Source organism: Mastomys coucha, unplaced genomic scaffold (genome assembly GCF_008632895.1).
Source record: "Mastomys coucha isolate ucsf_1 unplaced genomic scaffold, UCSF_Mcou_1 pScaffold23, whole genome shotgun sequence".
NCBI lineage: Eukaryota > Metazoa > Chordata > Mammalia > Rodentia > Muridae > Mastomys > Mastomys coucha.
Window position 1 is genome coordinate 34,856,606 of NW_022196906.1, and position 27,970 is coordinate 34,884,575.

At 43.2% G+C, this 27,970-nt stretch overlaps 1 protein-coding gene and 1 long non-coding RNA gene across 10 annotated transcripts in view; one reads left to right on the plus strand and one right to left on the minus strand.

Annotated features, from left to right (window-relative positions):
* The window catches only part of LOC116073274, a 15,355-nt gene extending 2,935 nt beyond the window's left edge, over positions 1-12,420 (plus strand). The window contains exons 2-4 of one of the 3 annotated variants that reach the window (XR_004111752.1): positions 6,470-6,513; positions 6,910-7,035; positions 12,051-12,420. This is a non-coding gene — a long non-coding RNA (uncharacterized LOC116073274). Of the gene's footprint in view, positions 1-6,469; positions 6,514-6,909; positions 7,036-8,397; positions 8,645-12,050 lie in introns of those variants that run through there. The other 2 variants (XR_004111750.1, XR_004111751.1) reach the window with 2 other exon arrangements.
* The window catches only part of Jhy (junctional cadherin complex regulator), a 59,890-nt gene extending 32,408 nt beyond the window's left edge, over positions 1-27,482 (minus strand). For 2 of the 7 annotated variants that reach the window (XM_031345057.1, XM_031345063.1), the window contains exons 1-4: positions 25,183-26,907; positions 23,852-24,178; positions 6,991-7,510; positions 1,555-1,638 (exon numbers count right to left, since the gene is read on the minus strand). In XM_031345057.1, coding sequence (XP_031200917.1) covers positions 1,555-1,638; positions 6,991-7,510; positions 23,852-24,178; positions 25,183-25,319 — 1,068 coding nt within the window. In that variant the 5' untranslated portion in view covers positions 25,320-26,907. Of the gene's footprint in view, positions 1-1,554; positions 1,639-6,990; positions 7,511-23,851; positions 24,179-25,182; positions 26,908-26,928; positions 27,141-27,380 lie in introns of those variants that run through there. The other 5 variants (XM_031345060.1, XM_031345059.1, XM_031345062.1 and 2 more) reach the window with 5 other exon arrangements.
* Positions 27,483-27,970: the final 488 nt, after the last annotated feature.

The following is a 27,970-nucleotide window of genomic DNA, read 5'->3' on the forward strand; positions in this document are numbered from 1 at the left end:
GGCAGGAGGCTGACTTTCCTTGAAGTTTTCGCCTCAAATACCGCCATCACGCAAGTGTGCATGGCAATACCTCTTCCCTCCCCCCTCCTGGCCAGTGTAAAATGAGCTTCTCTGCTCTGCCACACCCTCTCCAACATAACAGATAGAAACCTCTCTTCCTTCAAGCCACTTTTCTCTTGGATATTTTGAGCTACCATCAACAGCAAAAATGCTGGCTAAAATGGATCCCCTTTATAGATGGTCTTTAAGTAGCAACACCACAGACATCACATTATACACAGTAGACATCATATCACACACAAGCACACCAGGTATGTCCAATTGTGTCCTTCTGCCACCTGAGATTCTATCTTTATTACTGGACACTGTTGCTAGAGATAAGAAAAGACCCTTTAGGAGAGCCTATGCCTTACCTAGTTTCCTTTCCTATCCTATGGTGAAAAGACTGTGCACACATGTACACACATGCATACACATTTGTGCACGTGTATATGCAGGTGTGAATGTGGAGGATAGCTTTGGATTGTCCTTTCTCAGCCCCCCCTTGATTGTTTTTGTTTTTGTTTTGAGACAGGGTTTCTCTGTGTAGCCCCGGCTGTCCTGGAGCTCTCTCTGTAGACCAGGCTGGCCTCGAACTCTAAGAGATCCACCTGCCTCTGCCTCTCAAGTGCTGGGATTAAAGGCACACACCACCACCACCCAGCTCTTCCTTTTTTCCTTCCTTCCTTCCTTCTTTTCTTCCTTCCTTCTTTCCTCTCTCCCTTCCTTCTTTTCTTTCTCCCTTCCTTCCTTTTTTCCCTTCCTTCCTTCTTTTCTTTCTCCCTTCCTTCCTTTTTCCCTTCCTTCCTTCTTTTTCCCTTCCTTCCTTCCTTCCTTCCTTCCTTCCTTCCTTCCTTCCTTCCTTCCTTCCTTCCTTCCTTTCTTCCTTCCTTCCTTCCTTTCCTTTACACAGGGCCTCTCACTGGTCTGGAAGGTCACCAATTAGGCTAAGCTGACTGGCCAATGAGCTTCATGGACCCCCCCTCTTCTCCTTCTCAGCACACACTACCATTACCAGCCCTCCCCACCCCCAACAGGGGTTCTGAAGATCAAACTAAGGTCCTTGCACTTGCTGGTTGAGCCATTCCCCCTCCCCCTGGCCTTAATATCTTCCTTTTACTGCTGGTCCATCATAAGTCAGGAGCTTTGTATAAAGTGATCAAATAGTCTTCCAATGTAGAAGTTGTTGACTCCATAAGCAAGATAAGGTTACAAGGAGTCATTTGCTCAAATACCTGGCAAGGGCTTATACTGAGATCCTGGATGTAGTCCACAATTCTCTGCCTTCCTCAATAGTGTTTTATTTCAGATTTATGGTTTTATTTGACACCCCACCCCAAACTATCTTGTTCCTCATGCAAGGGTGCTGCTACAAGGTAGGGCAAGTCAATATTCTTCAAAGATCTGGAATGTGTTTGTCTTTTGGATTCATCCCTTTGGGGCTCAGCTCAAATGATGCCTCTACCTGAGACTACTTGGTGCATACAGCTTATTTGGTTTTCTGTGAGATGTTACCTGTTTCTGGTCTGCGTCACATGGATGGAAAGCAGGCTCCTGGATAGATAGGTGCTCTATATATGCCTTATTTTCTGCTGTATCCTTAGTAAAGAAAAGAGAACCAAGGGTATAGTTGATGCTCAGTAAATACTCTCAGACTGATTGGCCCGCTGTTGGTTCATAGATCTGACAGTGGCTTCAGTTTTACATGATCCTGAGGACTACAGACAATTGATAACCCTTCTGTATTTACAATTGTAAATTACCTGTAATTTCTTTTCATGATGTTAGTAGGAAAGGGCCAAATCACATGGATAAGGCACTTAGAACTCTTCTGAACTCAGTCTAAACCTCACCTTCATCTTTAAAGTCTATCGAAATCAAGATAGAAGGACAGTTTCTGAACACAATTCTTGTTAAGTTAATGATAGGTCGGAAATTCAACTCAGATGCTAATGAATTTCAAATACTCCGGGCTCCAGAATAAGTTCTGGTGGGCACCGGCAGAGCCAAGGCTGGATGGTGATGCTCAGGTGCCCTCTAGTGTGTGTTGCTTCTTACATCAGCTCCTAGCATCACATACCACGTGCCTAAATCCATATTGAAAAGTACATGCACACCTTTAATCCAAGCACTCAGGAGGCAGAGGCAGGCAGATCTCTGAGTTCAAGGCCAGCCTGTTCTTATAGATCAAGTTCCAGGACAGCCAAGGGTACATAATAATAGAAAAACCCTGTCTCAAAAAAGAAAGAAGGAAGGAAGAAAGTATGTGGGGGATGGCTGGCTTGTATATGCCTGGCCCAGGCCAAGGGAGTGGCACTATTTGGAGGTATGGCCTTGTTGGAGTAGGTGTGGCCTTTTTGGAATAGGTGTGTCAATGTGGGTGTAGGCTTTAAGACCGTCATCCTAGCTGCCTGGAAATCAGTATTCTGCTAGCAGCTTTTAGACGAGGATGTAGAACTCTCACCTCCTCCTGCACCATGCCTGCCTGGATTCTGGCATGTTCCTGCCTTGATGATAATAGACTGAACCTGTAAGCCAGCCCCAATTAAATGTTCTTAGAAGAGTTGCCTTGGTCATGGTGCCTGTTCACAGCAGTAAAACCCTAACTAAGACAGTGGGAATATGTACCAACAGTTCTATGAAAAGAACAGTGGGAAAAGCCATGGGAAAACTGAAGTTAAGGCTTATGGTTACATTCTGAATCATGTGCAGGCAGAACAAAAAAAGCAACTTAGGTGACTGTACGCAGTTACAGGGTAAGAACTTAATCAGGGCTATTTCAATGTTGATATTGTAAATGACCCTTACTTTACATACACACAGCAGTTTTTTTTTTTTTTTTTTTGAGAACAGATCTCATGTATCCCATGTTGGCCTCTACTTTATATGTAACTAACAAAGACTTTGAACATCTGGTACTCCTGTCTCCACTGTCCATATGCTAGGATAACAATCATGTGCTATCATGCCTAGTCAATATGGTGCCAGGGATGAAACCCAGGGCTTTGGGCATGCCAGGCAGCACTTTACCAGCTGACTCTCCCCTGACCCTGATTTGTTGCTATTTTTCTATTTCTTTTTTTAAAATGATGACTATAGTATATAGGTAGGGTTCAAAACCAATAGACACAGCCAGGTGTGGTGGTGCATGACTTTATTTCCAGCACTCCAGAGGCAGAGGCAAGCAGATCTCTGCGAGTTCCAGGACAGCTAGGGCTATGTTGTGAGACCCTCCCTACCTTAAAACAAAGGTACAGCAAGAGAAAGGATAAGAAAAGCCCAAAGGCAGAAGGTGGAAAGCTCTGCCAGTCGCCCTGCACCCGTACTCCTTCTTATTCATCACCTATGCAGTGGTCTACAGTGTCTCTCACCTTATAGTCTAGACCTAAAACTTATAATCTTCCTGCATCAGCTTCACCATGTGCAGAGGTTACAGGTGTGTGTGTGACACATCAACTTGACATGCATTTTATTCCTTCTGTTTTGTTTTGTTTTGTTTTTATAGCTGCCTGTTTTGCCCCTTGAATTTCTCCTACTGATAAATCCTGTTGAATTGACTAGAGCATTTCAGAGTGAGTCTTTATTTCTTAAACAGCCACTGCTTGCTCTATTGTACAGATCTACCGTAACTTCTGTAACTACTCCCTCCAAAAGGATGACTATTTGGGTGGCTTCTGATCTTTTTATATCACGAACAAAGCTGAAATGAATCATCTTGTATAGCTGTATTTTCAAGACGGCATACATCTATCTAGGACAAATACCCAGGAGTGGAGTATGTTGGGCCAAATAACAATACTAATTACAAAATCATATGCAGCCCTTTCTGTGAGTCAGGCAGTAAGGTAAGCCCTCTCTGTATACCAGCCTACTCATTTCATATTCTTAACCACCCTATGAGGAAAAGACTGCTATTATCTCCTTTATAGATGAGAACGCTGTGGCACAAAGAGGTTTAATAGCCTGCACAAGGTCACAGAGCTAGCACAGGGCAGAGGCAAGCAATGTGGCTGTTTTTAGACATCATGTTCTGGTTTCCCTGGGAATGTAACTGTATTTTACGTAGACATAAATCATCCTTTATTCTGGTCCTGCTGATTTCTTCTCTTCCTGGCATTACTGCGTAATTTTATCAACAGATCCTCTGCTTATTAATTATAGGTGGAGATGAATCTCAGTGTAGTATGAACTTGTTCTTCTCTTATAGTGAGAGATGCTGAGTATGTTTGTTCACAAGCGCTCAGTAGCCACGTTTTAGCTTCTGTGTGACTCTCCATTTGAGCTATTATGTATGTTTCTATGGTGACTTCAATCTCCCTCTTACTGACCTGGAGAAGGATATCTTTATGTGTTAGAGATAGAGTTTTACTTGTGGTATAAATTAGAAAAAATTTTTTTCCTAGTTTGTTTCTTATATTTTACATTGTTTATACTTTTCTCTGGTAGATGTTTTTGATATATACAAAGCCAAATTATTAATCTCATAGGAATTCTTAATTTTTTTTAAAAATAATTCAGGCTCTGAAGAGAATCTTCCTATGGTTTTTTTCTTTCTAGTGTTCTGATGGTTGAAGTTTAATAATCAAACATCAGACCCATTTGGAATTTATTTTATATGATGAGCATATAAATCCAGTTTGCTGCCCTCCTTGGGGTTACCCGGGCTGCTGTTTTGAAAAGGGCAGTGTTTCTTATTGCACCACATGTGCAATTAGGGTCTCTTTATAGACCTCCCACTCTATTGTGTTCCAGTTTTCTGTCTATATATGTATTAAACATTACCATATGAGTCGAAGCCCTGTAATATATTATAACATGCAGTAGGGCTCCACCATTCAGTGCTCACTTGTGTGTTGACTAGCAATAGATATTGTCACTCTTGAATTCATTTATATTTTAAGTAAGCAGTCAAGTGAAATTTCAAATTTCACATTTTTGTTTGTGAAATTTTGCTTGCTTGTTTGATAGTTTTGAGACAGAGTCTCTCTGTGTAGCCCTGGCTATCCTGGAACTTACTTGGTAGACCAGGCTGGCCTCAAACTCAGAGATTTACTTCCCTCTGCCACCCGAGTGCTGGTGTTAAAGGCATGTGCCACCACTGCCAGGCTAACATTTCACAAAAGTTTTATGATACAACAACAAACTATGTTTACATTTAAAACAGTAAAAAAATGTTGAGAACTAATGATGTTTAGCTGTCTTGAGAATTCAGTTAAACATTCTCTACCCATTCCTGTGTTTTATTGTTAGTTACAAAGGCAAAGATGTCACATATTGCTAGTCCTGGAAAGGGACTCCACCGTCATAGGTGTTCTCCAGCAGGGGTGTAGAATTGCTGGTCAGCCAAGCTCTTCCCTTGAGTATGTAGTATATATGGCATATTAGCTAGGAGGTAAGTTGATAGGGACATCCTTATTTGTGTCCATGAGATAAAGCTATATTTACTCGTTGTAATAGCATTTTTCTTGTGTTATTGTGTATGTAAATGTGAGTATGCATGCACGTGTGTGAATTGTGTACGTGTGTGTAAATTGTATGCATGTGTGTGAATGAATATGTATATGTGTGTGAATTGTATGTATGTGTATGTGAATCGTGTGTGTGTATGCATGTGTGAATGTGTATGTATATGTGTGATGTGAATGTGTTTGTGTGTGTGTGAGAATGTGTGTGTATATGTGTGTGTGAATGTGTATATGTGTGTGTGAATGTATAGGTGTATGTGTGTGTGTGTGTGGTGTGAATGTGTTTGTGTGTTCCTGTTTTCGACAAGGTCTTGCTACACAGTCTAGATTAGTGTCATATTTGCCATCCTCCAGTCTCAACTCAAGTGAAGAGACTACAAGTGAGCCCTGCTATATTCAGTGTCCAACAGGCCCATCATTTGGCTAATAACTTATTCTCAAAATGATCAGATGAGGAAAAGAGGGCACTAGTAGTTTTCTGATTTTACATAATGGGGTATCTATGCTATAATCATTTCACATTGCTTGTGCAGGACAATGAGGGGACAGTGCACTGATTAGCAATGGGAATTGGTAAGATAGAATCATTTGAAGAATTGAAAAGAAAAATCTTCCGTGCTGTGCTCTGCTTCACAACCCTATCCCATACCACCCCTAGCTCAGCACCCAGCACTTACACAGAATCTGGATGTAGAACCACTTCCTATGCAAGCTTGGTTCTTGGGGTGAATGTGTTGGATGAATGTGTCACGCTACCTCCAGTGAACTGGAGTGCTTCGTAAGGTTGTAACCAGTGGTAAGGTGAGAACAAAGAATCATCCCAGGGAATCAGAAGCTCATCCACTGGAACACACAGCATAAATACATTCCAGGGCACACACTTGGTGTCCAGACATCCATGCAGGCAAAACACTCATGCACATGAAGTAAATATTGTAAAAATTCTATGGCTCTTTGAATTGTAGGTATTGTGATTGAATTGTAGCCGTTACAGCACCGTGAACCACAGGTGAGCTTTATTTTGCGCTTAAGAACTTAGGGCGTTATAACCTTCCTTCTACAAGAAGCACCTAGGCTAGCAAGATGATGGAGCAGGTAAAGGCATTTACCACCAACCCTGGTGACCCACGGTGGATCCTCAGGATCCACAAGGTAGAAGAAAAGATGCGACTCCTTCAAGTTTACCTCACACACAACCATGCATATATACATACGCAGGCCCCCGCCCCACCCACCCCACCCGCACCCCCACAGACTAAAATAAAGGAAGAGGAAGAAAAAGAACAGGAGGAATGAAGAGGAGAAGGGAAGAGAAGGAGGGGGGCAGCAGCTGGGGGACAGCATGCAACACTATGGAAGCATTTGCTCTACTGGGGCAAGTGGTTACTATGGCATCATCTCCTAGAAGGAAGAGACATCCGGTCATTCAAACACACAGGAATCCCAGGGCAGCTTCAGAAGAGCCGTTTAAGCAGCTGCTACGCACCTGTTCGAGGCGAGTCTCTCCTCTCTTTTTATTGTGAAGTTGAAGGTAAGAGTCTGTTTTAGGCGTGGGTAATCCCAAAGTCAGCTTGTTTTTTTCCACAAAATATGGTCTGGACTTCCTTCTGCGCGGGCCACGCGACCCCGGCAGGAAAACTTCGTTGTGTGAGCTTGAACTTTTTAGGTACCGAGACAGGTCACTAGATTTCTCCTCCTGGTCACTGTCGCTTAGTTCTGAGAAGAACTCATTTTGACGGGTGCCACATTCATACTTTGGGCTTAGAAATTCGCTTCCAAGTAAGGAGGCTTCGCTTTGAGGACTCCTCTTCTCTTTGCCTTTCCCTACGGAGAATCCCATGGATGGCTCTCTGGAAGGGTAGAGTGGAGCCAAAGGCAGGTTTTCTGAAGAGCTATCTGCAGACCCTGGCAATGCTTCCCCAGCCAATGGCTGTCCCTCTTCTCTTTTACTTTTCCAATTGGGATCATATCGGAGGTCTGAATATTTGTCTTCTACCCGATGTTGGCTATCCAAAGCAAAAAAGAAAGAGAAGTCCTTAATTAAAGTAATTGGGGGGGTGCCTTCAAATGACAGCCCCCAACTGTGACAGACTCAATAAAAAGTCCACACACACACACACACACACACACACACACACACACACACACACAGTAAAAATAAACTCACTCATTTGATTCACTTCACCGTTTTATTTAAATTTAATCTGAGAGTCCTTCCTCTAATTTCCCTTCACTATCTAGATGGTGAGGGTGCATCTAAGTCTCAAATTAGAACCACAGAAAAGATCTAATTACCCAAGTTCACTGCAATCTGTAGTCAAAATGTTTGCCAACTAAATTCTAAAAGCAAGAAAACAAAGATGAAATGTCTGCGATGTTAAAGCAGGGTGTCTTTATGGTCCCGTGATTCCTATTGCTTCCAAGTACCAACGGCGATCTGGGATTTAAAAGTATGATTCACACTGGACAGCTGGGCTTGTAGTTCAGTTGACACAGTGGCTTGCCTGGCATGCATGAAGCCCTGACTTTTTTCACCAGCATTGGGGTGTGTGTGTGTGGGGGGGTACAGCCTTGTGGTCCCAGCACCAGGGAGAGGGAGGTGGCAGGTGGATTGGAAGTTTAAGGTTATCCTTGACTACAAGATGCATTGATGGTTAGCCTGGACTACATGAAACCCTGTCTCAAAAAAGAAGGAAAGGAGAGGAGGCACTAGGAGAAGGAGAAGGAGGAAGGGACAGTTTAACAGTTTATACCTTAGCTGGTTCCCTTAGTCGGCTCTATGCATATTTGATTATTTATTTATATCTAGGAGGGGAAGTACTCCTCTTGGGAGGAGAGTCAGGTTTTCATCTCAATTGAATACCTACATACATAGGCTCTTCTTTCTTTTCAGGAATTTTGGGTTCCAGTCCTCTTCTCTGTAGATGTTTATCAAACATGCTACAGGGAAGTACATGAGGCTTCGAGTCGGACTGTGGCTCTGAGTGTCCTGGTTGTCAGAGTCATGCATACGATAGGTCATCGTGGGCCTCAAGTTCTAGGACAGTCTCTCTGATTTACGGTTAAGCACGTCGTCCTGTCTGAGGAAGTAAAACTAGACCCCAAATAAAGTCCTCCAGTCTGCCATGACAGTCTCAATTCGTAAAGTAGCCTGTAGTCTTAACTGGGGGAAAAAAAGCTGGTAATATGGCATATTTAATGGCCTCTTTGATCTTCAAAAGCTAAATGGGAGAGATTTTTTCCTTGTTGAGGACAGTGGATGAAATCCTCTAATCAAAAAGAAAATGTAAATCGCCCAGCTTTTTATGCTATTTGATATTCCCGTTTACAGAGGACATAATTTTATGCTGGGTAAACAAACTAATGGTCCCTATGATGCCAATTTACCCTTCTTAATGTGGACCTGGATTTCTTTGATTCAATGCAAAGCAAAAAAAAAAAAATCTCATATGCTATTCTAAGTTGTCACTGTGAGTTTTTCAGCTCTGAAGAGGGTGGGGACTTCCCAATGGAGGGCGCTCTTCCTTTTCCTGGATGGGATTTCCCCAGCAAAACTGCCAGGATATGGGACATCACTGTATCTCCCAGACAGGTACCACAAGATGTCCTGACTTCAGGACCATGATGGGCATGTGCCTACTGTGGGTTATCTGCCTTACAAACTTCAGCATTTGGACAATGGGCCTTTCAACTTTCATCTTTGAAGCAAGTTGTCTCAAATGGGGATTTTGTATTTGGCCCATTTCTCATGGCTGACTAAAGACTGGCAAGAAGACATGTATCTTACAGTACTCTGCAATGCTCTCATTAGCTTTTCACTGGGATTGCGTTCTCACTTCACTAAGGTCACAGACTGCAGGGGCTGTAGTATGCCTTCCTCCACTAATTTCGTGCACTGCATTGCTCTATGGGCAGACAAGTTAAATGCGTCTAGAGTAAATAACTGGATCTCCATAAGTACTCCAGCGTAAATATATTTATTTTAAAAAGTAGCTACATAATTTCAATCTTAACATGAAGATGCTTCTTGCGTTGGGATAAATTAGTGACTGATTTTAGGGTTTATCTTATTATACTAAGCGACCTAAGGTTTAGCTGCAGTTGTTTACATGGAGAAGAAAGCTCAGTTATTATCTTTAAGCAAACATGACCTTTTAAAAGCAAGCAAGCAAACAAACAAAGGCTGTATTCCCATATCCATAGTTGCCTGGAAGGAAAAGCTGAACTTAAGTTTATTCTTTTATTCAGTAGTTCCCATTTGATTTGATGAGTATTGGCTGAGTACTTACTAAGCTGGGGAACTACAGTGTGCTAAGCAACAGGGTGTTGTCTTCACAAACTGCTGGGGAAACAAGGAAAACAAGGAATGATGCCTGTGCTGGTGGGGACCACACGGGACCTCGAGTGTGTCTCAGGAGGTTGGGGAGAGCTTTCCACCGGAAGTCACGGCCATGACCTAAGGCTGAGGAGACATGTTCCTAGGCAGAGAGAACAGCAGGAAAGAGGAGTTAAAGGGACAGAGCAGCTTTGCTTCCCAAGAGCAAATCCTCTGCAGATAGTGGAGGCTGGGAAGAGGAAAGCTGAGGCTCGGACCTCAGATAGGCAAGGACCTCACTAAACTCTGGAAGAGTTATATGGGCACTTAATTTCAGAGAGAAGATGGGTCATCAGTTAAGAATAGCCAAAGGGATGAACTTCAGGATGGCCTTACACACACTTCCTTTTGAAGAAATTTAGAAGAGTCTTCTTGGTTACCAAACGACATCACTGGGCTGGAGGGATGACTCAGTGGTGAAGGGCACTTGCTGCTCTTACAGAGGACCTGGAGTTGGGTTTCCGGGGCCGACATGGTTGCTCATTACCACCTGAAACTCCAGTTCCAGGAGACCCATGTTTAATTGTTCCATAATATCTCAAAATCCATCCACCTCCAACCCTGCCATCCTGTTAGCCTCAGATAACTCAGTTCCTGATATAACTAAGTAACATCAGAAATGAAAAAAAATAAAATTAGGTAGAGGCCCGTGTGTTGAAGGTTTGGTCTCTAGCTTATGACAATATTGAGAGGTGGTGGAATCTTTAGAATCTTATGGAAGGAAACTAACTTCCTTCAAAGCCATGCCCTTTGGGTCAGCAGAGCTTTGCTCTCTGTGTGTTTCTTGGCCTCCATGGGGTGAACAAGCCTCCTCTCACAGATGCTCTTGCCTCCATATTGCCACAGGCCTAAAGGAACAGGGTCAAGTGCCCTGGAAGTGTGAGCCCAGAGAGATTCTTGGTCCTTTTAAGGTGATTATCTCAAGCATTTCATCACAGTCATGGAAAGATAACATAGGGACCTCTGATATTTGAAGGTGTATGTACCTATTCTTATCCCTGTGATTACATTAGGAAAACTTGGGCACTTGAGAGGTCACTGTACTTAACTAGCTTCAAATAGTGATGGCTGACAGCCATCCATTCATGATGCATAATTTCTGGTGCCACTGAGTACTTTGTGAATTATTCACTTCACATTTGTGGGCAGATTATTTTATGTTTGTGTCTGGCACAAAGTAAGAATGGTATAAACACCCAAGGCTGACATCTTTGCTCCGGGCATTATCATCTGGGCAATGATAGAAAGAATTACTTTGACTCTGAAACCAAGAAGGAGCTCCTGGGGACCTACATTAAACAAGGGATTGAGATCATCCCTGTTGGTGATACGCTGCTAGAAAACCCAAAGATGGAGTTGCATATCTCCCAGAAACGTAGGACTTCCATGTCTGAGGGGGGTCAAGCAGCTCTTGAAAGACATGTTAGCTGCTGACCCACAGGACTGACCTGATGCTTTGAACTTGAAACCCTAACGGGCCAGGTTACAGGTGCTGCTTAAACGCCAGGGCTGAATGTCTTGGGTGTTTTAAAACTTGGTCGATCCTTAGGGACCCACAGTTTCTTCATGTCTCAGACAGGATGGCAGAGGGCATGAGTGGTGGTGATCTGACAGCTCACCTCCCACAATGTGCACGAAGCTTTTGCTTGGGTTCCCACACTCCCCTTTTCTTTTTCCTTTATAATAATAATAATTATTGTTTTAAACATTGTACCATCAAGACTTCTGAAGAGCAGAAGGCAAAAAAAAAAAAAAAAAAAAAAAAAAAAAAAAAAGAATGGTGTAAACACTAGGTAGGATAGTGTGTCAGCGAGTCCTATAACTGGGTTTTGCTCACTGCCTACCGCACTCAGTCTCTAGGATATAACGTAGTTGTTGTGTACTATGCTTCCTCCTGATGAAGCTCGAGGGATTCTTTTCCCTGCGGGCCTTAAGATATTTCAAGAACATCAGGATCTAGTGGCCTGAAAGATGTAACACCCATTAAAAGAAAAAAAAAAAATCCAGCTCTTTAGTCACAAGTTAGGTTCCATGGGAAATGTCTGAAATCATAATTTAGGAAATGGGATTAAGAAATATCAGTTAATCCACATGATAAAATATTTTACCAACCACTAAACCGAGACACAGGAAATACAAGTAAGAGAATTAAACTATTTTGTGCCTTCCAGAAAACCCATAAAGTCAAAGCCCTAGTGGATTTCCTTTCCTTAAGAAATGGCCACTTGAAAGACCATCATGCTGTTCTAAGCAGAAACCAGACCAAATGAAGGAGGCTGGGAACAAATGAGAAGAGACGAGCTGCTGAGAAACGTTTCTGAGACAGTGGTCAGAGGGAAACACCAAGGAAGGTATGTTATCCACAAGTAAAACCAAGACAACCACGGTCTCCTCGAGAGCGTTAAGAACACGGTGCCATCGATGCCATCGACTCTGGCAATGGCTGCCTCCAAACACCCCCTTCACCAATTCCAAATGGAAGACATGTTGAAACTAATGAGGGGCTTTTTTTTTTTTTCCTTTCAAAATCATGTGCATGGAAAATTGTAAGGCTTCCCAGAAATAAATCGAGTTGTTGAAACAGAACATGATACTAAAGGACCCTATTGTGCCGAGCTCGTGTGCTAAGGAGCCCAATTGTGTTTTGCAGTCTGGGTCAACACACGGGGACAAAATGAGTGTGAAGTGCTCTTTCACCGGCAATCTTCTGCACACAAAACACGCACCTCTTCTCCTCCTCATCCGCTGGGAAGGTCACGGGGACAATGAGAACACAACTCCTTTGTTACCCTTCAGACAACAGATGTCGGGGCTCCTCTTCAGAGCCCCGGGTTAGAAATGGATGCGGAGAGGAGAGGGATTGGGGAGGGGGCATGTCTCGAATGTGTTCAGTGGGGTATTTGCTGCCTTTAATGGACCATGTTTGAGTCCGTGCTGTGATAACTTCAAACAAAATAAAATCAAATCTCCATTTAATGAAGAGCCTCATACTCAGTTTGTATTCAATCAAAAAATTACTAAAATTAGAGCATGTTTCTAGTTCAATTAGCATCCTCTGCGCTCACAATAAAATATTCAATAACTGGCCATTTTGCCTGTTGAGGAAGGGAATAAAAGCAAAGCCCCCGTCCGTTAGCTGTTATTTATTTGCCTCTTTATGTTAAGCAGGCAGTTAGATTGAAACCGCACATATTATTACTGATTTAGGTTTCATTTAATCCTTTGAAACAGAATAATTATTCCCAATTTATATGCCATTAAATCTTTTATGCACGCGAGCAGCAAATTCAATTTCTGCTTAAGTGTAGAGTTTGTGATGCTCTTTAAAGGAGCCTCAACACTGACAGTTGTTCCTGAGGGTTCCTAAATCCTATTGCAGCTTGCTCTTCTTATGAATGGCTTTTAAGGAGACGAAATGCAACAAATCTAAAAAAAGATTAGAAATTCACTTTTGCAGGCACAAAATAAAATGTTTCCATAGACACACTTTGTGACGATTACTGGTAACCCATAAATTTTCATTTAATGGAGGCATTTATTTTACTTAAATAATTAAAGGTTTTAATAGAAAAACAATAGCTTAATGAACTGAAGGTAAAAACCTGTCTACAGAAACACACTAAAATGAAGGGGGTGGATTGTCATTTAGTGAACTTTGCTTAAGGCGATTACATCATTTGGGCAATTCTGACTCAGATCCCTTCCTTTCTTTCAACAATAGATTTCTGGCTTTTTGTTGTTGTTGCTGCTGTTGTTTTGTTGAGACAGGGACTCGCCACATAGCCCTGTCATCCTAGCATTCATTCTGTAGACCAAGCTGGTCTCGAACTCACAGAGATCTGCCTGCTTCTGTCTCCTGGGTGCTAGGATTAAAGGCATGCCCTGGACATCAGCAACACATTTGTGACTGTTGTAACCAGGTATTTGTCCCAAGTTGTTGTTCTGACACCCAATTCAATTCAAGAATAATCTGGGAGTAAAAGGAAGTCAGTCATCTAAAGGGCTCACACTAGAGGTCACAACGGAACAGTCTAGCTTCTCCCTTCTGTTGAGATGACAGTTATGCGGACGAAGGCTACGTCGCCATGAGCCATGAGAACGGCTGTGCTGTCACAGCAGCCTTGAGTCCCATTGAGGAAAGGCTTTCTCCTCTGGTCAAAGCAAAGGTGTCTACTGCTGGGCTAGGTGTGAACCTAACATTCCAAGCTACTCAAAAAACAAAACAAAACAAAACAAAACAAAATCCTGCAAGAGTCGATCCAGTCATCTGGCTAAGGAACCACCCCCCAGGGAGGTGGATTCCCTTAGAACAATTATTGCCTTATTAAGATAATGTACCTTTCCTTCCCAGAAATCGCCATGCCAGTGCAGTAACTACAGGTCTGCCAGGACACTCTGTTAAGTCTATCTGCATTTCTGAGCCCTGACTCAGAAAGGTGTAATTCCTAACCCTTCTGGTTTTCTGGGTTTTGTTGTTGTTGTTTTCTATCTTTTTTTTCTATCTTTTTTTTCTTTTCTTTTCCTCTGGCACTTTGGGTCTTTCCCCTCTCTCTCTGAAGCCCCCTCCCTTTTGCCCTATAGCTGCTCCCTGAACCTCGATGTCTAACTCAAAAAGCTGCAGTCTTTTTCTCTTATTAATTTTATTTAGTTCATGTGCATGGTTGTTTTGCCTGTATGTATGTACATGTTAACACTTCCATGCAGTGCCTTGGAGGCCAGCAGAGGGCATCAGATCCTCTGCAATAGCGGCAAGTGCTCTTAATCACGAAGCTACCTCTCTAGGCCCTCTCTCCATGTTGGTTAGTAAGATGGGGCTCCCCCAGATTTCCGGGAATTATGACACAGCACTTGGAGCCACAGTTTTTCTCTCTCTGTGAGAGTTGATGACATGACTTGCAGACATTTTGTATGCAAATTTTGGGTGTTCTCCTTATTCACCGCAACAGTGGTGAAGAGTAGAGAGTTTTTGTTTTGAGACGGGGTTACTAGCCTTGAACTTCTTATGTAGCTAAGGATGGATTTTGAAAGCTCCTTGCTCATACTCTTCAATGCTGGGATTACAAGTACACACCAGCATGCCCAGTTTATGCAGTGCTGGGATTGAACCCTGGGCTTTGTGCATCCTAGGCAAGCACTCTACTTATGGAGCCGCATTAAGACCTCAACTTTTAAGATTTTCCATTCCTCATACCTCCTTTACAAGTGTACATTTTATATTTTAAATGTGAGATTAGTGGTATTGGAATTTATATTTTATATCATTGGAAAAACAATGGACATGTCTTTTACCCCTGTGTGGTCATTTGAATAAGCATGACTACTGTAGGCTTATGTATTTGGATGCTTGCTCTCTAGTTGGTGGACCTGTTTTAGGAAGGATTAAAAAGTACTTAGCTGGGCTGGAGAGATGGCTCAGTGGTTAAGAGCACACCGACTGTTCTTCTAGAGGTCCTGAGTTCAAATCCCAGCAAACCATGTGGTGGCTCACAACCATTCATAATGGGATCTGATGCCCTCTAAAGACAGCTACAGTGTATTCATATACATAAATAAATCTTTATTTTTAAAAAAGTATGTAGCCTTGTTGGAGGAAGTATGTTGCTGGGGTGGGCTTTGAGGTTTCAAAATCTCATGCCAGGCCCAGTCTCTCTCTCTCCCTCCCTCCTGCCCCCACCCTCTGTGTGTGTGTGTGTGTGTATGTGTGATGAACTTGTGAAATGTAAGTTCTCAGTTACTGTTCCTCCCTGCCAGCAGGCTTCCCACTCTGATGATCATGGACTCAACCTCTGAAACTATAAGGAAATCCCCAATTAAATGATTTCTTTTATAAGTTCCCTTGGTCACAGTGTCTCTTCACGGCAATAGAAAAGTAACTAAGACACCAGGTTCTGCCACTGATCAGTGGTGTAAGCATAAGTCTCTTCATTTCTCCAGGCCACGGCTCCCCCTTATGTATAACAGGAAACTGGCCGACCTGCTAGACTCTGAAGGTTCTAAGAATCTGTCACTTTTGGAGTTAGGGTGGGTTTACTGTGTATAACTTCTCAATGTTAGTAAGTATTGGGAAAAAAATCACTTCATTTAAATGCAATACACTAAAAATTATACAAAATCAGCTTGTAATAGTAAAACTAAAAATGCATTAGACTGGGCCTGATGTATCCCAGTGGGGACCTCAGCACTTAGGAAGGACTCTGTGAGTTCAAAGCCAGACTAAGTCACACAGTGAGACCTGGTCGCACGCAAATGGCCAGATGGCGCCTCAAATAAAGAAAGGGTTCTGTCCCAGTGACCCACATGGTAGAAGGAGGGAGCCCGTTCCCAAAAGTTGTCCTTTCGTTTCCATGACTGCACCATGACATCTGTGCTCCCTCCCCTACACAAGTTAATTTTCTTCGAAGAAAGGAGGTTGGAAAAAAATAAAGTTATCAAAGTTTTTTATATTTTCCAACTTGCTATGAATTGGGAACAGATGAGGTATAGGCCATAAACTGTACTAATCTTTTAGTACTTGCTATCATCTTCTTGATAAACATGAAGGATTGTGTGTAATAAACTGTACTTTCTAAGGTTTTTAACTGGCTGTTACTGACTTGAACACAAAAATACACCCAAGTTTTGAAATAAATGAGGAGAGAACTAGTATTTATCTCTGGGACAACAGTGGAGAGCCCCCATGAGTCTTCATGGCTTTAGCATTTCTGGCAGGATCTTGGCTTATAATAGATACAATCCATGTTCTCACACACTTTTCTATGACAGCCTGCCTGTCATGATGGCCCCACTCTTGCTCCTAGGAGTACACCAGAGTTTAACTAAGACCTGGTTAGTGAGCAAATAAACGAATGTAAAACAGAAATAGCTAGTACCTACAACAAACAGCCAGTACCTACAACAGCCAGTACCTACAACAGCCAGTACCTACAACAGCCAGTACCTACAATAGCCAGTACCTACAACAGCCAGTACCTACAACAGCCAGTACCCACAACAAAAAGCACCCCTTTGATATAATCATTTTCACAAAGAAGGTTTTAGCTGCTATCCTCCCAAATTGTTTAGGAGTCCTAAAGCCCATGGTACACAGTATCATGTGTACCATGTGTACACATGTGTACTTTACTTCAGTAAAGAAGTCGACCAGCCTATTAATGGACAGTAGAAACTAACATAGATGAATAACATTAGAAATGAACAAAAATGGAAGTTAATTCCCAGAACCCTCTGGAATGGTCTTTATAGTTCTAGAACTTTAGAACCAGTCTCGAACGTTTTTCTTATTTTCCCAACTGCTGAAAAAATAAATCCACAACCATTATAATGGACACTAGCATAGTCTCAGCTTAAATATTTTCCAAGTGTTCTAGAAAGCAGCTGGAAGAAAGAAAGAAAGGAAAACAGCTGGAGAAATTTAGCTTTCTTAACAACACCCCCTGCCCTGTGTTTGTTTAGATTCTTCAATACTCCCCTTCAAGTACTAGAATCTATCATTCAATACTTTTTCTGATTCTTGTGTAATTATTAGAAGCAGCATGTTTTAAAGTACAAATGGGGGAGGGGGCTGTATCCTATAATACAGTAGAAAATGTTGATTATTACAAGTCACTCCCCCATCCATTTCCAACAGCTTTTGAATGTCAGTTAACTAACAACTGGTTAACTGAACTAGTACTGCCTGACCAGTCAGTCAACTTCCCATTAATAGTTCACAGTGCATCCTTACACAGGATCCAACTCCTCCTTTGGATACTAATACTGTGGTTCCCAGACGATACGGGAGGAACGGCCATAGAACATTCTGGAAGAAACATAGCTGTGTCCTAAAGGAAGTGGTCAAGAATAAAGGCTAATGTGACCCCTGACCTCACCACCCAAGGAGAAATACTACAACACTTAAACTTACTCTGAAGATTCAGTATCCTTTAGGCAAATGGGTTACTACAAAAATGTATACTTCTGCGCGTACATTTACTCTGGCTCCAGTTTAGTCCACCCTGAGAGTGTTTACCTTCAGTCTTTACATTTCTGTTACTATTGCTTTGTGTGCGTGAGTGTGCACATGTCAGTCAGTGTGGTTTGGAGGTCAGAGGACAACTTGGAGGAGCTGGTTCTCCATTTCTACTATGTAGGTCCCGAGGAATCAAACTTAGACCCTCAAGCTTGGTGGCAGGTGACTTCACCTGCCAGGCTATCTCAACAGGCCCCTCTTTAATTTTCTACTATTCAGTAAAATGCAATTCTTTATCAGATCATTCAATTGCATATTTCATTTTACTGCATCCCTTTATTTATTTTATGTGGGTGGGTGCACACCCCAGTGCACTGGGGGTAGGGGTGGGGGTGATTAGAGGACAGCTTGTAGGGGTCAGGTCTTTCCTTCTCCTAGATGAGTCTTGGGGATCAAACACAGGTCATCAAACTTGGTGGTAAGTACTTGATGGTAAGCCATTTTAGACCCATGATTACATATTTAGAGATTCACAATTAGAGCCTTGGACTGAGTCATCTGCACATGTCCTAGAGACTCAGGTTCTTATCTGCAAAATAACGGAGATACTTTAAGGCAGGGATTCACATGTGTGGTTCATGTGTGCGAAGTCTGGAGTTCACTCCCTAGAACTATAATAAAAACTAATTTTTAAAATTACACTAAGTTTACCCAGAAGCTTCAGCTAAGATAAAGGAAATAACATATGAAGCTAGTAGTTCTACAAGTGGAAAAGAAGTGTATAAGTATTCCTGTAAACAAGACCTTATTAAGCATCCATGCTAGGTACTGGATGACTGCTTTCTGATCTTCTTCTTCTTCTTCTTCTTCTTCTTCTTCTTCTTCTTCTTCTTCTTCTTCTTCTTCTTCTTCTTCTTCTTCTTCTTCTCCTTCTCCTCCTCCTCCTCCTCCTCCTCCTCCTCCTCCTCCTCCTCCTCCTTTTTTTAAATGCACAAGACTTCAGAAGGCTTCAGGACTGAAGATGTTATTTCTGACACCCTGGGCATTACATTGATCTGCTTCTTCATGAGTGCTGAGTGTCACAAGGCTCGTTCTGGAGTGGGGCTTAAGGGTTATCACATGATGATCCTCTCTCCACTTGTGATTCATTCACCACTGTCAACGCTGCTCCAATTTCCATTAAGGAAAGGGTTTTCTCTAATCCATAGACACCGAACTCTCTGTCTTTGACTTCAGGAGGTTCTAGTGACATCAAAACACGGGTGTGGGGCTAAGTGATTTGTCAGGCAGCTTTTAAAACTATTGCTTATAAAAGCGAGAAGAAAGGTTTGTCTTGGTTTAAGGCCAAGGCTTGAGCTAATTTTTTTTTGAACTACAATCCCCAGAATGCCATCTACCTTTGGGAAATGAAAGCCTGCTTCAATTTTATGTTGAGAGCCCTGAGATCAATTTATTTGTATCATGTCTCATAACTGCTTAGATTTGAAGGACACAACCCCTAGGAAAGGACTATGTAACTAACACGAGGCAGAGAAAGGATCAATATCCAACCATATTCGAATCACATTTTGAGACATTATTTGGATGAGTCCTTCAGTTTGGTTTTTCTTTGTAGTGAGAAACTGGTCCTTTTATGCCCAGTGGAAGGGGACACTATATTCTAACAAGTACTAAGGATGCAGTCCATTCTAACTAACCCTGTCCTGCACTTTACAGTCTATCATTAAACATTACCATGGCAGGGCAATTGGAGGGAAACAGAATTATTTAAGGGCTTCTGTGCCAGAAGATGAAGAACCTAGTGATAACTTGGACTTTTGGAAGTATAATTCTTTATTTTGAGACATACTGTATCATAATCTAATGATCCCTTGGCAGTTTGAACAAGGTTCAAACTGCTGGTACCTGCTAAGCATGGTATCAAAGAAAGAAACAGCAAACAACTGGGGAAATCAGGTGGAGTCTTGTCTTTTTTCATCTTAAAAGTCAGACAAGAAAACTTTGTACATGGGCTGTTGAGATGGCTCAGCGGGTAAGAGCACCGACTGCTCTTCTGAAGGTCCTGAGTTCAAATCCCAGCAACTATATGGTTGCTCACAACTGCCTGTAATGAGATCTGATGCCCTCTTCTGGTGCATCTGAAGACAGCTACAGTGTACTTATTTATAATAATAAATAAATCTTCAGCCGGGCAGTGGTGGCAGAGGCAGGCGGATTTCTGAGTTCAAGGCTAGCCTGGTCTACAAAGTGAGTTCCAGGACAGCCAGGTCTATACAGAGAAACCCTGTCTTGAAAAACAAAACAAAACAAAACAAAATCTTTAAAAAGAAAAACTTTGTACAATGCAGAAGACTTTTGGGGGCTGGAGAGATGACTCAGGGACTGAGAGCACTGGCTGCTCTTGTACAGAATCCATGTTAGAGTCCCAGAAGTCACATGGCAGCTCACAACCATCTCTAAGTCTAGTTCCAGGGAATCTGACATCATCATCTGGCCTCTGTGGGCACGCATATATTAGTGTACACACATACATGCAGGTAAAACACTCATTGTACTGGCTGGTTTTGTGTGTCAATTTGACACAGCTGGAGTTATCACAGAAAAAGGAGCTTAAGGTAAGGAAATGCCTCCTTGCGATCTAGTTGTAAGGCATTTTCTCAATTAGTGGTCAAGAGGGGAGGGCCCATTGTGGGTAGTGCCATCTCTGCATCCCTGGACTGGTTGTCCTGGGTTCTATAAGAAAGCAAGCTGAGCAAGCCAGGGGAAGCAAGCTGGTAAGTAACATCCCTTCACGGCCTCTGCCTCAGTGTTTGCTTCCTGACCTGCCTGAGTTCCAGTCCTGACCTCCTTTGATGAGGAACTGCAGTGTGGAAGTGTAAGCTGAATAAACCCTTTCCTCCCCAACTTGCTTCTTGGTCATGATGTTTGTGCAGGAAACCCTAAGACTCATATACATAAAAAAATGAAAAAACAAAACAAAACAAAAAGCTTCCTTTATGATGCCCTTATTTCTAGAAGTGAAACCATTTCCATTTCCTATCTTGAAGAGAACAGCTCTCCCACATCAGAGCCAGGATGAAAAACATAAGAGTAGCAAGTCAGACTGCACCAACGGTCTGCTCCAGTACCCACTCCAATCTGCTCCAATGCCCACAAGGGGGCATTAAGGCAACTTCATGAAGCCCCCCTGGCAACCTTCATGATGGGCTGACTATAGTATCTACCTCCCAGGACTCCTATAGGATTAAGCAAGATAACATATATAAAGTATGTAGTATAATTATGGACTCACAAGAGAAGTTGGATATGTGGTAACTGTTATTAGCCTTCATTAGTAGCTTCCTTTGTTCTTCAGCCTCTGTAGCTAATATGTCACCAAACTCTGTCAATTCTTTTATATACATATGAAAGAATATATATTATATATTTCAGTTAAAACATGGTTAAAAAAGAAAAAGCCAACCAGGACACTAGTGTCTACCCAGGGTGTTAGATAATCACACGATAACACTTCTAGGCACTGGAAGACTGTGTAGCATGAGGCAAGTCCATAAACACAAGTACAAAAACCATATTTTGTTAAATGAAGTTAAGCAGTCATTGAAGAGTATGTCTAAACTGATCTCTTTTGGCTAAAAACATACAAGTCACGAGGGACAAGTGGTTAAAATTTACCAAAAGTGGAATGTTATAACCTCTCAGAAGTTTAAAGTGTCTTGGCAACTGTGAGGTCAGCAAAGCTGCAGGCACTGGGCACACATTCCTCCTCCTAAGAATGGGTACTTCTGCATACATAGACCCTAAGGGAACTCACATCTCCAACAGGCGGATGGATGCAGAAGGATTGCACACAGACACTTGTGGGAAACAAGAACGGGAGCAGCCTAAATATATCCATCAGTAGATAGGATGTTTAATTCTGCTTGTCAGCTTGACAGGAAGTAGAATCAAGAAGAAGACATGTCCCTGGGCATGCCCATGACATGAGAAGACCCACCCTACCAGCTGGACAAATAAGGAGAGTGAGCTGAGTGGTCGTCTCACTCCTCCCGGCTTCCTGACCACAAAGCTGTGAGACTAGTGGCTGAAGCTCCTGCTGCCATGGCCATCCTTCCATGATGGACTGTGTCTTTGGAACTGTGAGCCCGAACACTCCCTTCCTTCCTTAGGGTGCTTCTTGTTCAGTGTTTGGTCACAGCACTGAGAGAAGTCAGTTACAGTAGGAAGTGGGTAAGCTCCCTTCCACACAATGTAACTTATTTGTAAGATAAGCCAGGACAAAACAGGAAAATGTCAAAAACGTAATGTTGACTGAACAAAATAGGGGTGTTGTATATGCATGTGCATACATCATCAGTAATTATAGGCACCCATGAACCAGTAAGAGAATGGTAAGAAGGGTGGCGCCCACAGTGATGTGTTTCCATCATTTCTGAGGTGGAGCATGGAGAAATGATATGAAAAGGGTACAAGGGAACTAGGTTTTTTTTTTCTTTTTACTCATGTGTATATGTGTATCTCTGTATAGGTGTGTGCAGTTGAATGAAGGTGCCTGCAAAGGCCAGAGGTGTCAGATCCCCTGGAGCTAGAGTTATAGGCAGTTGTGAGCTATCTGTTGTGACTGCTGGGAACCAAATCTGGGTTCTCTGAAATAGCAGGACAGACTCTCAACTATTGAGCCATCCCTCTAGCTCCAACAAGGAAATGGTTAGATGATATTTATGACTGTGACTTTAAAATAACCCAGTATAAATATGATTTGTGTCATTATTCCCTTCTATTTTTTTTTATAGGATAGACATTTTTTTTCAAAGTTAAAAAGCATATATGTGTATATCTGGCTCAATGGCAGAGTGCTTGCCTAGTGTGCCCAAGGCTCTGAGTTGGACCCACAGTACCAGAAAACAAACAAAAACAATAAAACATGACATTAATAGCAAAAGAAAACATGCCTTCCAACTACTATAACGTTCGGCAAACGATTTCTTCTCTGTTAGCCTCATTTCTACCAACAATGTAGAACTGAGAAAAGGGAAAAAGAAAGGGGCCTTTTAAAATGTCCACAGTATTGATACTGTTGTAATAATCATTGCTAGCCAGCTGTTTCTTTGTCCATAGTTGGTAATATTCATTCTCTAACTTAAGCTTCCAGAAACATTGCTTCATCATGTTGTCCCCTCTGGCCCCCTCCCAGTTGACTCAACCAGTCTGTTTAGCTAAAGCCATCCTAAGCTCTCCTCTGCCTTCAGCCTTCCAATGACAGCATTTATCATTTTTACTGAATTTTTGAGACTCTCTAATGTGAAGACAAGTTTTATTTGCCTTGATATCTCCAGTGAAATGGAGAGGAGTAAGGAAGAGACTCAGGACTGGGTGCTAATTTTGACTCTAAGAGACCTCACCATGACTCTCTGGACAAGTTCTTTAAGATGTGAAATGTGCCCCCCCCCCCCCGTAGGCTTGCAGTTCTATTTTGGGAGCCTTTGCAAATGTGGTCTAGTGAGGAGAAGCAGGCCTTTGCAAGCTGGACCACTTCAGGGGCCGTGGGACTTGGCTTTCTGTTTGTGCTACGCATGAAGCTGAAGCTGGAGCTTCCTCCGTCACAGACCAAGTCTCCTCAGCTTCTGTGTCTTCTGCACCATGGCAGACTGTAGCCTCAGAACTATGGGAATAAATACATCCCCCACTCCCACCCCCACCCTGTCACAGCAAAAAGAAGAGTTACTAAGACAGGTGGTTATACCCGATGACCTATCAAAGTGTCTCCTGGCCCTTAAGGCATGTTCTTGACGCTTCTATACCCAGTCAATAATGACTGTATTGGCAAATTAAAGAAGAGGAGGAGGAAGAGGAGGGAAAGAAGGAGGAGGAGAGGAAAATGTGGTGAAATTAGGGAGCCAAACTGCCCCTGGTTGCTTAGAGACCTGATTTTGCACAGTGCTCATTAGGACAGTCTACCCTTTCTCACCTAGTAAGGTACCAGGAATTAGTCAACATGACTGCCTTTCACAAGCCAGTTCTTACCTGTGATTCACACCAGCACCATGAGCTCCTAGGTCTTCCCTGTTAGTGTTGTGGGCTACTTTTCTGTTCACTGCCTCTTCTGTCTCACTTGGGCTGTCCTCCTCCAAGCTGTCAGGCTCCATATCTTTGTCCTGGATTTTGTCCTTAATATCAGACCAGGGCTTAGCCTCTTGAGAGAGGCCTTCTGAATCCGATTCTAAGGAGTCTTTTGAAATCAGGTTTAAGTCTTCCTTCTTAAAGGGTCTGTCTGAAGGCGGGATCCTCAAGTTGGTGTGATAGATGGGAGACTGGCTAGAGAGCTTGGGAACTGGTTTATATTTATTCATCCTGAAAAATAGAAACATGGTCAGGAACGCTCTTGTTAATAGAAGCAGTTAGCTGATATTTATAATTGTGGCTCTCAAAAGCATTGCTTAAAAAATTTATGTTACTCTGCAGCTACTGAAACCATAATGGCAATGTTTGTCAAAAATGTCAATGAGCACGAGAACCTTGTTATATTATCTGCAGGCTTTTGAATGCACCCTTTTGAGTGTACGAGCAAGGAAGGCCTATTGGAAAAATGATTGTTTTTCTCTCTGCAGAAACACATCTGATTTAGGGCTCATAAGCAGCCCGAGCAATCCAATGAGGTTTTATTGAGGAAATCAAATGGCTGCTTGAAAGCGGATTCTGTTTCCAGCTTCCAAGGGCTTCTTACAAATAAGCCGGAACAAAGCCAAATGGTTAATTGTGAGCAGTGCTTTTTGGTGGCTTTATTTCAAATGCTCAGGGCAAGTGTGTGTGTGTGTGTGTGTGTGTGTGTGTGTGTGTGTGTGTGTTTGTGTGTGTGTACACATCTTGTTCAGTAGCAGCCACAGATGCACTCAGACAGGTTCACGGCTTACCATTTACAAAGTAAAGGAGAGAAAAGCAAGGCCTCCCCAACTGGAACTGTAATGTACAGACTGTTTCTTTCCTAGACCAGTGTAAGCAGGCTCCAGCATTTAGAAAAGGCTTTTGCTATCCAGGATGCTGCTAGAGAGGAGTGTACAATTGGGTGGCCATTATATGGAGATCAATCTCAGCTCAGTGTTAAACAACAATATTACATTTCATACATATTTTATTACATATTATAGCTGTTTAAAATGTTCCATAAACAAGGTGGGTTGGTGAACACTGGTGAGCTAAGCACTTCAGAGGGGGAAGAATGAAGACCAGGCATTGGAGGGAGGCCAGTTTGGGCTGCATAAGACCCTATCTAAAAAAAAAAAATCTGAAACTGTTTAACAAGAGGTCTGTGAATCCTGTCTCAGAGTGACTCAAAGCACAGGCTAGATGTCACCTACCTGGAATAGGGGCTGCTCTTGGATAGCAGAGGCTGGCCTGCATGACAGCTAGGGGTGGAGGTATCCCTTGTAAAGTATGTAGGAGTGTGATTCCAAGGGAACCCTCCTGGTCTCCAAGGGCTCCTCTGGTGACCCATGAGATGGTTTACAGAACAGGGGCTCTGAGTAAGCACAGGATTGGAAGGTGACTGCCTTCCACCAATAGCCAGGTTTCACTTTTGGCTTATTTTCTCTCCCACTGCCTTTATGCTTTGGTGTGTGTGTGTATGAGAGAGAGAGAGAAAGAGAGAGCTTTACCATTGGAGGCTATGCTGAAATTTGTTTTGACTGGCTTGCTCATGTTCTTTTGGCAAATCCAGTTTTTAATTAAAAATACCTTGACCTGATTCCTGTTCCTTGAATTATTATTCTATTGACCTTGTTGCTAGGGTTTCCAAGGACACGGTCTGCTCCTTGAATGAAAGCACCTTTACAAACATGACAGACAAAAGGTAGCACTCATACTTAAACAAACACAGAGCGATTCTTTGCGGAACTCCGAGCTCCCTTGGTAGACCAGTATATCACTGCCTAATTTTAGATTAGTTTGCCTGCAATCAGTCTCTGGTTTAGTACACACATTGCGCTCTGCCACATCTTTATACCAATTGCCTTTTGCAGGATGCTTTTTAGAAAGCATCAAGCATGAAAACGTTTTAAATCTAAGTCTCTATAAACACCAGCTTTGTTAATTAAAAGCTCACTGTACTGGGAGTCTTGAAAAACGAGCTGAAAACAAAACAAAACAAAAAACCCTGAAAAACACATATATGGTGAATGACGTTTAATCTACAACTCCAGCAAAGGGGGGGGGGGCGGCGTTGGCGGGTAATCTCAGTTCATTTCATAACTGTTTTTCATACAATAATTAAAATCCTTCATTCTGTCTTTTCTTAAATGAGAACCCAGGATTTCTTCGTAATAATAAATAATGGCTATATATGATAATAATTTAACTGTTGTTGACAGTAGTAGTAGAATTTGGGAAGAATGTGAAAGAACAAAGCGAAGTATTCCCCAAATTGGGTTTTCTGTGGAGATCTGATCTTAATGGGGGTTAGGGGAGGAGGAGAATTATAGAAAAAGAGCTGATCACTTGAATAAATTCAGTGAATGGGCTATATTTCTGAATAGCTCTCTAGTGATGCTCTGTACCAAAACAAAACAAAACAAAACAAACAAACAAAAGAGCCAACGAGTTAAAAAAGAAAACAACGGTTGGGCCTTAGCGATTCCTGACCAATCCACTTCTTAGTAAACAAGGAAGGCATGGGGCGTGTCCTCTAGGGACTAAGAAACCACCAGTTCTCCTGGATCCTGCTAAGGTCTTCTGTCTCTGCCACTGGTTGGAGTCAAATCCGCTAGGGCAGGGAACAAGGAGGCCCACTCAGGATGAACAGATCCAAAGTTGCCCTGTTTGGAACAGGCGGCGTGCCGCCCCATGGGAATCTCAGGGTTTTCGCCTTTTGTCTCTTTCTAAGGGTCAGGACAGGCTGCGAGGGGCGTTTGACGGTCCAAAAGTGGCGGGTTGGAGACCGGGACGAGGGGTTGGGGACAGGGCTGCCCGGCCTGGGGGACGCAGCCCTGCCTGAGCGCGGTCCTTCCTCCTAGACCATAGTCTGTGCTGGCTCCCTCGTGCCCACCCCGGAGTTCTCGGTACAGCCCGCCCGCGTGGCCCCTTCCCACCCGCCGGGAACCGCCCGTCACCTGCCGGCGCTGCTGGGCAGCCGCGCCCCTGGCCCCCGCAACCTCCGCAGCCCCGGCTCCCGCAGCCGCTCCCGCCCCGCCCGCTCGCCGCTGCCTGGAGACGGCGGCCAACACCGCTCGCTCGGGGCCGCGGGCCCAGCGCTCCTCAGCTCAGCGGCGCGGGGGTGACCCCGGCTCTGCTCGGGATGCTCAGGTGTAGCCACCCCAACTCCGCGGAGGAGGAAAAGCAGGGAGAGAGCCCTGCTTTGGCGATGCGGCTGGGGCAGGCGAAAACCTACAGCCCAAGGAGAAAGGAGCCAGTTAGTGAAAGGAAGGGAGGCAAGAAGAGATGGGTGGAAGCTGGAGGGAAGAAAACAAGTGGCCAATAAGCATTTGCCCTTTATTGGAAAGGAGCTTAATTCGTTAATAACCACAAGAGGGGAAATTAAAGCCACGCAGGCGAAAACACTCACCACACCGTCTTAGGGCGAAAAGTTGGCCATGTGTTGGTGATGCCACCTAGGAGTCTCAGCACTCAGAGGGAGTGGCTGGAGGATCTGTACCGTGAGATCCTGCCTCAAAAAGCCAAAACATCCGAAGGAACAGCGAGCAGAGAAACGCACCTGTTCCAGGGGCCAAGGGTAAAAGATGTAAGGATGAAGGACTCTCAGGTGTGTGAACTGGCAGCATTTTGGGGTTGACATTGTCTGGGCTGTGCAGGCACTCCTTAGTTCCTAGCAACCTCACCTTTAGGCATTCACCCAAAGGAAGCATGTGTTTTTATGCATCTTGAAAGCGTAAATCTGAAATGTCCTACTCTTGGATTTGAACACCTGGTTCCCAAGCTGGTGGTGGTTTTTGCAGGTGGGTCACTGGGGCTGGCCTTTGAGAGTTAGAGCCCATTGCTGAGTTCTCCTCTCAGTGAACTGGGATGTAAAGAGCTTGTGCCATGCTGGTCCCTTAGATTTGGCTATGCCTTCTCCACCTTGATGGACTGAAACCTTAAGCTAAAATGAACATCTCTTCTTGCTGTCGGGCATTTTGTCACAGCTATTAGGAAAGT